At 48.7% G+C, this 10,551-nt stretch overlaps 1 protein-coding gene across 1 annotated transcript in view; it reads right to left on the bottom strand.

Moving 5' to 3' along the window:
• Window positions 1-233: 233 nt before the first annotated feature.
• Srp68 (signal recognition particle 68kDa) overlaps window positions 234-10,551 on the bottom strand; it is a 32,879-nt gene continuing 22,561 nt past the window's right edge. The window contains exons 9-15 of the mRNA XM_013036450.1: window positions 7,906-7,970; window positions 5,154-5,310; window positions 4,864-4,958; window positions 3,376-3,505; window positions 1,935-2,010; window positions 1,538-1,590; window positions 234-1,212 (exon numbers count right to left, since the gene is read on the bottom strand). Coding sequence (XP_012891904.1) covers window positions 985-1,212; window positions 1,538-1,590; window positions 1,935-2,010; window positions 3,376-3,505; window positions 4,864-4,958; window positions 5,154-5,310; window positions 7,906-7,970 — 804 coding nt within the window. The 3' untranslated portion in view covers window positions 234-984. The remainder of the gene's footprint in view (window positions 1,213-1,537; window positions 1,591-1,934; window positions 2,011-3,375; window positions 3,506-4,863; window positions 4,959-5,153; window positions 5,311-7,905; window positions 7,971-10,551) is intronic.

Here is a 10,551-nt window from a genome sequence, read left to right as displayed (position 1 = left end):
TTTTTTTTTTTGGGCCAGTCCTGGGCACTGTCCCTGAGCTGCTTTTGCTCAAGGCTAGCGCTCTACCACTTGAGCCACAGCACCACTTCCGGCTTTTTCTGTGTATGTGGTGTAGAGGAATGGAACCCAGGGCTTCATGCATACTAGGAAATCCTACCACTGAGCCACCTTCCCAGCCCCTGGTGGACTTTCTTTGCATAGACAAGTGAGGGGTCGGAGGTGTCAGGTACAGCTCAGGTTTAAATCACATTTATTCCTTCTTTCTTACACTGCTTTTGTGCCGTCTATTATGGATGCCATAACATACAGACTGAGGACGAGGGGCGGCAGTGCGGGAGCCGCTGCACTGGGTGGGATGAAACCCCGGGCGGGAGCACGTGTGCACTGGACGGCGGCCTCGCTCAGCCTCGAGCAGGCCCGGAGCAGACCTGGGCGTGAGGACAAGCAATACATGGCACAGTCTCCACCATCTTTGCCTTTTAATATAAGATTTGGTTCCATCACTTCTGAGTGTAACATATTTCTTCTAAAAATAGAGCTCTCTGCTTGTTCTAAACTGGTGAAGGGGGTAAGGCTGCAAGTAATTCTTGGCAACGCTGCCGCTGTTTCGGTCATGGACAGACTTCTGGGGCCCTGGGCCCCACGGCAGGGTTGAGTTTCAAATCCATGGTGCTGAGGACACATGACAAAACATTCCCCGGCCCACCCCGAGCCTGCTGCGGAACCCCTGAACACGTTACTGAGAAAAGGCAATCAATCCCGGCTCACAGGAGCCCGGAGAGCACAGGAGACCGGCGGCCCTGACACAGGGCCTAGAAGATGGCAGTGCGCCCTTCCCACACGTGCGTTAAGAATGTAGGTGCACACACACACAAGATGTAGGGGCGCAGGGCTGAGGGTGCTGAGCTCTGCCCTGGCCGGTGCAGACCTGGGCTCAATGCCACGGGCGGGCTGGGCGGTTCTCACAATGACAGGAGAGCCGGGTTAGCTCCGGAAGCCGAAGATGCCCTTGATGTACCCCGTGAGGCCGCTCTTGGCCTTCTGCTCCAGTTTGTCCTCCAGCGGGGGGAAGGCCACATGGTTGAGGGCCAGGTCGAAAAACAAAGGCTTGCAAGGGATGGGCTGGAATCCTGGCGGGAAGTGCACGAGGTTGGCTTGCTTGGTGACCAGGGAAGGGTCCAGGCAGAAAGTCTCAAACCGTTCGACCAGTGGCTGGAAGTTAAATCAGAGAAGACCTGCAGTGAACTTCCACTGTGCACCAGGCAGTCAGATCAGTGTGTGCATGTGCAGGGCGTGTAACGTGTCCCTAACTTAGAGGTCACTCATTGACCCCTGGAAGTCACCAGGAGTCCAGGTTAAGTGGCGACCCTCAGGTGTGACTGTAACCAAGCCGTCTCCACCTTCTTCCCCAGGCCATCCAGCCATCTACTAGGCTGCACAGCGCCCTGTAAGGCTCCGGGCAGAAGGGAGGGAACAGGCAAAGGGCTGGGGGCAGTCTACTCTACAAATGATTGTATTCCTCAAAAGCCAGACGTACCTTATTGTCCTTCACCTGGGAGGAAGTCTCTGTTTGATGGGTGTCGTTGGCATCTGCAAGTGCACAGAGTTTCAGTAAGAACAGGGACAGTGTGTGGCAGCCACAGCGCCCAGCCCACACCCTCAGCAAAGGCAGCCCAGATGTGGTCACGAGCTGCCTCCTTCCAGTCCCAACACTGCTGAGAAGTGGTATGAACAGATAACGAACTCTAGCCCAGGGGAGCTGCCGGTGGAAGGAAAAGGGCAAGGGGGAAAGGGACAGATCTCTACAGACGTAAAGGCTGAGATAACAAGAATCGTACAGGCTAACCCACACACCGCCTTTCACGCTGCTAGTAGTGGCACAGGGTAAGGAACGAGGGAGAGATGGGCAGTGGAGGGAGCAGGCGGTGTCTCACCCAGGATGGCCGCGGCCTGCAGCGAGCACTTCTCGGAGCGCACTTGAGTGATGAGCTCCTGCACATCCGGCAGGTCCTGCAACAGTCCCGGGAACACATGCTCAGTGGGTGGGGCCGGCCCGAGCAGCGCCCTGGCTAACCTGGACCAGGCCGTCCCACTGGGATTTTCAGAGCTGTGGGCTTTTCAATGGGTCTCTTCAAAACAAAGAACCCTGGCCTATTTCAAGTGAGAAAACCTATGTCATGGCTTAAGTAACAATGCTTGAAATAGTGATGAGAAGAATAAGTTATCACTCATAGCTTACACAACTGCTACCTCCATGTGGCAGAGAACTCTGAGGCATGGGCAGGATGAGGGCTTTGCCCCCAGGAGCACAGGTGGGACTCGGAATCAAGCCCTTGGCCGCCATGGCCCACCACTTCTGCAAGGCAGTGTCCTACATGAGCCTCAAGTCTCACGGGGCAGAATGGAATGACCTGACAAGGTCTGGCCACAGACCCATCTTGCCTCCATTCTCTGACACTGTCTCCCCAAGCCATGCAGCGCATGACATCGGACGGACAGTTCTGAAATGCCTCATTGCTCTACACTAATTTGTTACTGTGTGCTGATTTAGTGCTCACTCATCTGCTCTCTACCCACACCCCTTCCTAGCAATATCTCTAATTCCAGGACTCACTGATTTTGTTTGTTTCTGCAGAGATGAGGATCAAACCCAAGGTCTCACACATATTATGCATATGATCTAGTTTCCCTGCAACCAAAGAAATGAATTATTTATTTACTCCCTCCTTCCTTCCCTTTTCTCTCATTCTTTTTTTTTTTTTAGAAACAGGGTCCTGCTAAGTACTGAAGACTTGAACTCTTCATCCTCAAGCCTTAGCCTTCTTAGTGCTCGGACTCTAGCTACGTGCCATCATGCTGGTTGAGATGGCTTTCTTTTTTGTTGTTGTTGGTTGTGGGGCTTGAACGTAGGGCATGTGTGTTATCCCTGAGCTCTTTTGCTCAAGGCTAGCACTCTACCACTTTGAGCCATAGCTCCACTTCCGGTTTTTCTAGTAGTTAATTAGAGGTAAGTCTCATAGGCTTTCCTACCTGAGCTGGCTTTGAATCTCAATCTTCAGATCAGATCTCAGCCTCCTAAGTAGCGAGGATTACACGCATGATTGTGTGAGTGTGTGTGTGGGATTACATGCATGATTGTGTGTGTGTGTGTGTGTGTATGTGTGTGTGTGTAGCTAGGATTATAGGCACAAGCCACCAGTGTCTGGCTTTAAGATGGCTCTTCAAGCCTGGAATTCTCTATGAGTTACTCAGTATACAGATCAAGAGTGAAAGGGAAAGCAGCCTAAGAAGCTCAGCTGGGTCTACCCCCAGGGCCCTGCACCTCCTCACTACACAGTTTCTGGGCTTGGAAACAAGGAGGGGCCAATGGCTCACCTTTAGGCTGTTCTTGAAGGCTCCAGCATCGGAACTGACTTCATTGGCGTATTTCAGGACTCTATCGTACAGGACCAGGGCTTCACTCCACTTCTTCACCAATACATAGGACTGAGCGATGAAAAAACACCTGATGGAAAAGGAAAGAGCCACAGTATTTTACAGCACGACAAGGCTGGCCTTGCACTTTGGCATTCAGTTTATGTTTGGAAGAGGACTTTTACCCAAGATTACCATTACAATTTCCTTCCTCCCCCATTAGCAGCACCCAGGCTTGCTAGGCTGATCTAGGTCCTTCCCAGCCATGGGAGAAGGCCACGCAGGTTCATACAGGACCTCCCTTTTACTTGGTGGTTGACTGAAAAGGAGCGGTTCCCCAGAGGAGGATAGCAGCAGGTAAGGAGGGGGAGGAATGTGGTCTGGCTCAAGCGTAAATCCACCCATCACTGTCCACAACCATTGCTCTCCGAACACGTTTTTTTCTTTTTTTTTTTGGGGGGGGTCCGGTCGTGGGGCCTGAACTCTGGGTCTGGGCGCAGTCCCTCAGCTCTTCAGCTCAAGGTTAGCACTCTACCACTTGAGCCACAGCGCCACTTCCGGCTTTTTTCTTTTTGCTTATGTGGTGCTGAGGAATCGAACCCAGGGCCTCATGCATGCAAGGAAAGTGCTCTACCTTCCCAGCCCCTGAACACATTTGTTTCAAAAACCAAAAGCAAAGAAGGTTCTAGCTAAAACTCTTTGGGCTCACAAGAAGCTGAGGTAGGCATTGGTGGCCTGGAATCCAAACTACTTAGAAGGCTGATTCTAAGGATCAGGGTTCAAAGCCAGCTATGGCAAGAAAATCATGAGAAAATGAGTGGAGGTGCGGCTCAAAGTAGTAGAACTTTGAACAAAAGGGACCAGAGATAGCACCCAGGCCCTAAGTTCAAGCCCTATCACCACCACCACCAAACACCCCCCCCCCCAACACACACACACGAGAAAAGCTGAGTAGTGCTTAACAGGACAGAAGGGCCACGTAAGTGGAGGTGGGGCACCCAGGGAGGCCAAGAACACAGGCAAGGGCCGGAAAAGGAGGGTAAGGAGCCAACGGTTCTACTCCACCATCCTGCCTGGACCCCGCCTCCTGCTACACAGCCCACTTCCTACTTACAAATAGCAGATTCATTTAAGAAACCCAAACATTTAACTTTATCCCAACTCAGTGTAGGCTCCCTGACCTGGCTGTTCTGGCTTGCTAACTGGTACTCTATCCAACGCTAGTCTCTTTCCTGGGGAGGCAGTTTAGAAGAAAAGGGCGCCAAGCTTAATCCCTAAACCTACGCAAAGAACAAACAAGGCACACTAGAGACTACTGGCTGCAATTTCCTGTGAACAAGCTGGGCTGGGCATACTGAGCACACAAATGCCTACAACGCCATCTTCCCTGGGCTGGGACATATTCTAACTTTACAGAATTGCTGGGATGCCCAGCCTGAAGGCTATCACCTGTAAGCTTTGAATACCAGGGTCTTGAGACCTATTTCTTTCTGGAAAGTTCTATCCTCTTCCAAGCCAGGGAGCTGCAGCAATTCCACCAGATTCTGTAAAACAAATGCAACAAGAAAATCCATGAGGAGAAGGCCTCAGATTAGTTCTTGCCAGAACTGTTTTTATCTGTCCTTGTAAGAAGACCTCAGAATTCCCCAGCTTCTTCGCCAATTGCCTATGCAGAGGCAAATCATCTCATGTCCAACACAAATGCAGGACTTGCCTTCTCAGACTCCTCCAACAGTTACCTGCAGAATAATGTCGTACAGCCGGATCAAGTCCTGCGGCCGGGGGGAGCGTTTGTTGTCATCTTCCGGCGGCTGCTGCAGCAGCGCCTTCTGCAGACCTTTAGCCATATTCTCATTACGCTTGATCGCTGTCGACAGCTTGATGTAGGTCAGGTAGCTGGAACAGACGACCTGTCAGCTCAGGGAAGAGTGCTGCACTACGAGTGGGGACTGACTTAAGGGAAATGTGCATCACATAGCAGGGCTGTCTGGCCTGGGCCTCCGGCTCACAGGGCCTGGAATCTGGCAGCTGAATGTTCAGTAGCAAATTTGGAGGGAACCAGAATGAGATCTTCCATAAATGCCGATTTCAGCATGAATAATATCATATTTATCTTTCTTTTCTCAGGAGCCATAGAGCTCCTAATTTGAAAGGATAGTGCCTGTTCTTTTTTGTTACTGTCATTAATATTTGAAGATCATTTATCTGGTAAGAAATGAATGAATACCTATGAGATGTGGCTTGTTCTTCAAGTGGCCCAGGGGTGGGAGGGAGGCACGGCCTGGCAGGAGAGCGAGTGCCCACCATGCACAAGTTTCTAGATTTACTCCCTAGGATCACACCGTGGGTTGAAGCCAGTTTCTGGAAGGAGGCCCAGTTCCATGCCTGGTGTGTTGTGATGCTTGATTTGGGCTTGATTCAATTGAGAAACACCCGAGGATTAGTAAAGCACACCACTGGGTATGTTTGAGATGACTGATCACAGGGCTCTGACCTAATGAACAGGCTGATCCCTTGATGAATTAATAGTATGAGGACAGCTTTGGGAGGTAGTGAAAGCAGGCAGCAGGGCCTAGCTGAAGGCAGTTGGTCACTGCTGGTGAAGCTTTGAGGCACTATCTTGCCCTGGGCCCTTCCTGGCTAGTGAACTGTTCTGCCCTATCCGTCCCATGCCACGCGCCCCCCCCAACAAACAATGGACCAAAAGAAATCACTCTTCTCTCTAAGTTACCATGTGAGGTATTTTTTTTTTTATAGCAATGCAAAAGTAAGTCATTAGAAAACTGGCAGGAGAGCGGAGGTCCATGTGAATCAGCTGGCCTGTGGTTCTTAGGTCTTGGCAGGTGGTTGTGGAGGTGTCTGAAAGTGTCAAACGTGCTGGAGAAGCCCTGGACACGGCTGTGAGCAGCAGACCAGTGATTCTGCTGAGAGTTCTGAAGACCAGAATGCAGACAGAAACGTAGGGACTAAAGACTGTGCTCAGGAGGTTTCAGATGGACCAGGGACTCTACCGGACAGGAGGACATTTTGTGTTACATTTAGGAGAGAACTTTGTCCATGTCCTGACACTTTCTGGGAAGCTGAATTTAAAAGTGACAAAAAAATCATTTGGCAGAGGAAATTCCAAGACAGCACAGATAATTCATGGTTTTAGCTGCTTTTAGCCAGGTTTACAGTAAGCCCCAATAGCAAAAAGCAGAGTAGAAACAATGCAATAAACATAGCAAACTGGACAGAAAAGAATGGACCTTACTCATTATCTTGCCCATGTAATTGTAACCCTTCTGTACAGTATGTTCACAAAAAATAAAAATTAAAATTAAAAAAAAAAGAAAAGAATGGACCTTAAAGTACGGACAAGGAGGGTACGGATTAGTGCCATTAAAAAGATAACAAATACAGCAGTGGTACTCACTAGACATTATGTTGTTTTTTTGTCAGTCATGGGGCTTGAACTCTAGGCTTAGGTGCTATTCCTGAGCTCTTCAACTCAAGGCAAGCGCTCTACTGCTTGAGCCACAGCACCACTTCCAGTTTTCTGGTGGTTAACTGGAGATAAGAGTCTTCCAGACTTTCCTGCCTGGGACTGGCTTTGAACCGAGATCCTCGGATCTCAGACTTCTGAGTAGTAGGATTATAGGTGTGAGCCACCAGTGCCCGACTCTCTAGACAATACAAAGCTGGGCGCCAGTGGTTCAAAGCTAGCCTGGGCAGCAAAGTCCGTGAGATTTATCTCTAATAAAAACCACCAGAAAACCGGAAGTGGCGGCGCTGTGGCTAAGTGGTAGAGCACTTTGCCTTGAGCTGAAGAACTCAGGGACAGCACCCAGGCCCAGAGTTCAAGCCCTACAACCGACAAAAACAAAGCAAAACAACAACAACAAAAAAAAAACACTGTGGATGGAATGAAACCTGAATTGAAATGAAATGGGAAGCTGGGCGCTGGTGGCTCATGCCTGTAATCCTAGCTACTCAGGAGGCTGAGATCTGAGGATCAACGTTCAAAGCCAGCCCAGGCAGGAGAGACCGTGAGACTCCTATCTCCAATAAACCACCAGAAAACCGGAAGTGGCGCTGTAGCTCAAGTGGTAGAGTGCTCGCCTTGAGCTGAAGAGCTGAGGGACAGTGCCCAGGCCCAGAGTTCAAGCCCCACGACCGACCAAAAAAAAAAAAAAAAAAAAAAAGAAATGAAATGAGAAAGGGACCATGGAGAAAGTCAAAACATTCAGAACTTGGAGGAAAGTAACTTCCAGAACTTGGCAGAGGGAAGAGAGAGTGGTTAGCTCTAGAAGAGGACAGGCGTAAGCCAAAGAAGAGATCGCAAGGAGTATGATCCAGCTTTAAAGCTATGTGAAAATCTTAAACCATTTATTTAAATATGCTGCAATGTTTTTATATAATGAAATGCACTTGTATGTATTAGTATACATAAACATACTCTTTTGCTCCAATGACACATCTTTTAGTTTTAAAATGTAAAATAATCCTTACCTGTGCAGGTATTGGAGATTAGATACCTTCCCCGACTCTCCTTCAAGGGTATAATCTCTCTGTTTCTGAAGAAAGTAAAAGGTAAAAAGTAAAACTCTTAATTTTGGCTCTCACTACCCCCTTCCCTGTGTGGTCCTCAAGGTGCTCTGAACAAAAGAGATCTAGGTGGCATGGAGTCCTCCCAAAGTCAGGATCTGGTAATGTAAGAGCGAGTGTCAGGGTCATTCTGTTTCCTTTGACACCTAAAAACTGTCCCTGAGTAAGGGAACTGTGAGCAGTGGCCAGCTAAGGTTTCCTGCCCCATTTTCTTTTTTTGTTTTGTTTTGCTGGCTTTGTCTGTTTATGTGGTGCTGAGGAATCGAACCCAGGGCCTCATGCTTGCAAGGCATGCACTCTACCTCTGAGCCACCTTCCCAGCCCCTCCTGCCCCATTTTCAAAGTCTAAGCCCATGCATTTTGGGTCTGTGCCTTAGACTCAAGTTCTAGTCCTTATGGCATGCTGTATCAGCTTGCCTTTGTAGCTGGCTGAATAACAACCCCTAAGATAGCCACCTCTTTACCCTCAGAGTCTGTGGAGGTGTCATCTGGCATAGTAGAAGAGATTCTGCAGCTGTGAATAAGTGTGTTTCAATAATCCAGGTGAGCCCAGAGTAGCCATAGATCCTTAGAGAAGGCAGGCAGAAGGGAAATGGTGGAGAACATGAGGGGTTGAAGGCTTAGGCACAAGGCAGAGGAGAAAAATCACTGAGCTGCTTATTTTAAAGATGGGAGTGGGAGGGTCTAAGACAAGGAATATTGATGGCTCCAAAAAGCCGTTAGAATACTGGGGATGGGTTTCTCTAGATTCTCCTTTAGCTTTCAAAAGGAACACAGCCTAACCAATACCTGGAATTCTAGCTGTGTAGGAGGCTGAGATTGTGCAGATCCAAGTTCTAGAACAGCATGAGCAGAAAAGTGTAACGTCTAACAGATACTGGGGGCTCATGTCTTTAATCCTAGCTAAAGGAGGCTGAGATCAAGATTCACAGCCAGCCTGGGCAGAAAAGTCGTCCAGATTCTATGTCCAATTAAGAGCAAATTGCCAAACTGGAAGTGTGTCTCAAGTGGCAGAGTGCCAGCGTGAGTAAAAAGCCTCTGACACTTAAGCACACATGTATATGTACACACACATGTGCACACAAACCCACAAATGGCTAGAGGTGTGCCTCACCAGTAGAGACCATGTCTAGCAAGTGTGATTCCAAGTTCAAACTCCAGTAAATAAATACATAAATGAAACAAAAAAGTGGTAGTGTTAACAAAGCAGTGGGGAGCAAATGCATTTTATGTCACCACATTCAACCCAGGCTGTGGTGAGCGCTCAGCTGCTGTGAATTCACAGTGAGGGAGGAAGGGAGGCGGCAATTAAATGGATAAAGGGAGCGGGAGCATACATAACATGTACTGGCAGCTTGTGGAATGTTCTCTCAAGGTACAGTGGCAGCTGTCACTAAAAACATGTATTTGCTTTGTGATATTTTTAACTGTGAGGAAAACTACACAAATAAAATGCCAGAGACAATGAGTGAAATTATTTAATGGTTATAGTAGGTTTCAGTGGTGCAAAATGAATTGAGTTCTAGAGATGGATGATGATGCTGGTTGTGCAACATTATGAATGTATTCATTACCACTAAAGTATACACTTAAAAATAGTTAAGATGTGCTGGGTGTGGTGGCTCATACCTGTAATCATAGCTACTTGAACAACTGAGACAAAGAAGATGAGGACTGGAGGGAGTCCAGGCAAAATGTTCTCAAGATCCCACTCCAACCAATAAAAAGCTAGGCAAGTGGACACTCGCCTGCCATCCCAGCTACCTAGGAAGTCTAAACAGGAGGACTGCAGTCCAAACTGGCCAGGCAAAACTCAAAAACCTCTTTGAAAAGTAATGAAAGGAGGACTGAGAAGGTGGCTCAGTGGTAGAGCGCTTGCCTTGTATGCATGAGGCCCTGGGTTCGATTCCTCAGCACCACATAAGCAGAAAAAAAAAAGCCAGAAGTGGTGCTATGGCTCAAGTGGTAGAGTGCTAGCCTTGAGCTGAAGAGCTAAGAGACAGCGCCCGGTCCCAGAGTTCAGACCCCACGACCAGACCCAAAAAAAAAAAATTAAAAAAAGAAAAGTAATGAGAGGGAAAAGGGCTTGGGGCACGGCTCAAGTGTAGAAAGGCTGCCAATGAGTACAGGCTTTGAGACAAAACTGTAATACGCGTGTGCGTGTGTGTGTGTGTGTGTGTATGGAGTGCTGGCCTTGGGGTTTGAATTCAAGGCCCGGGCACCGACCCTCAGCTTTTGTGCTCAAGGGTAGAGCTCTACCACTTGAGCCATACCTCTACTTCTGGCTTTTTGGTGACTAGAGTCTCACAGAAAGTCAGGCGCCAGTAGCTCATGTCTGTAATCCTAGCTACTCAGGAGGCTGAGATCTGAAGATTGCAGTTCAAAGCCAGCCGAGGCAGGAAAGTCTGGGAGACTCTTATCGCCAATAAACCACTAGAAAATGAAGTGGTACTGTGGCTCAAGCAGTAGAGTGCTCGCCTTGAGCTTAAGAGCTGAGGGTCAGCGCCCAAGCCCAGAGTTCAAGCCCCACGACCGACCAAAAAAAAAAAA

This window comes from Dipodomys ordii, unplaced genomic scaffold, assembly GCF_000151885.1.
Source record: "Dipodomys ordii isolate 6190 unplaced genomic scaffold, Dord_2.0 Scaffold7, whole genome shotgun sequence".
Lineage (NCBI taxonomy): Eukaryota > Metazoa > Chordata > Mammalia > Rodentia > Heteromyidae > Dipodomys > Dipodomys ordii.
The sequence above is the reverse complement of the archived record's forward strand: the minus strand, read 5'-3'. Positions and strand labels throughout refer to the sequence as shown.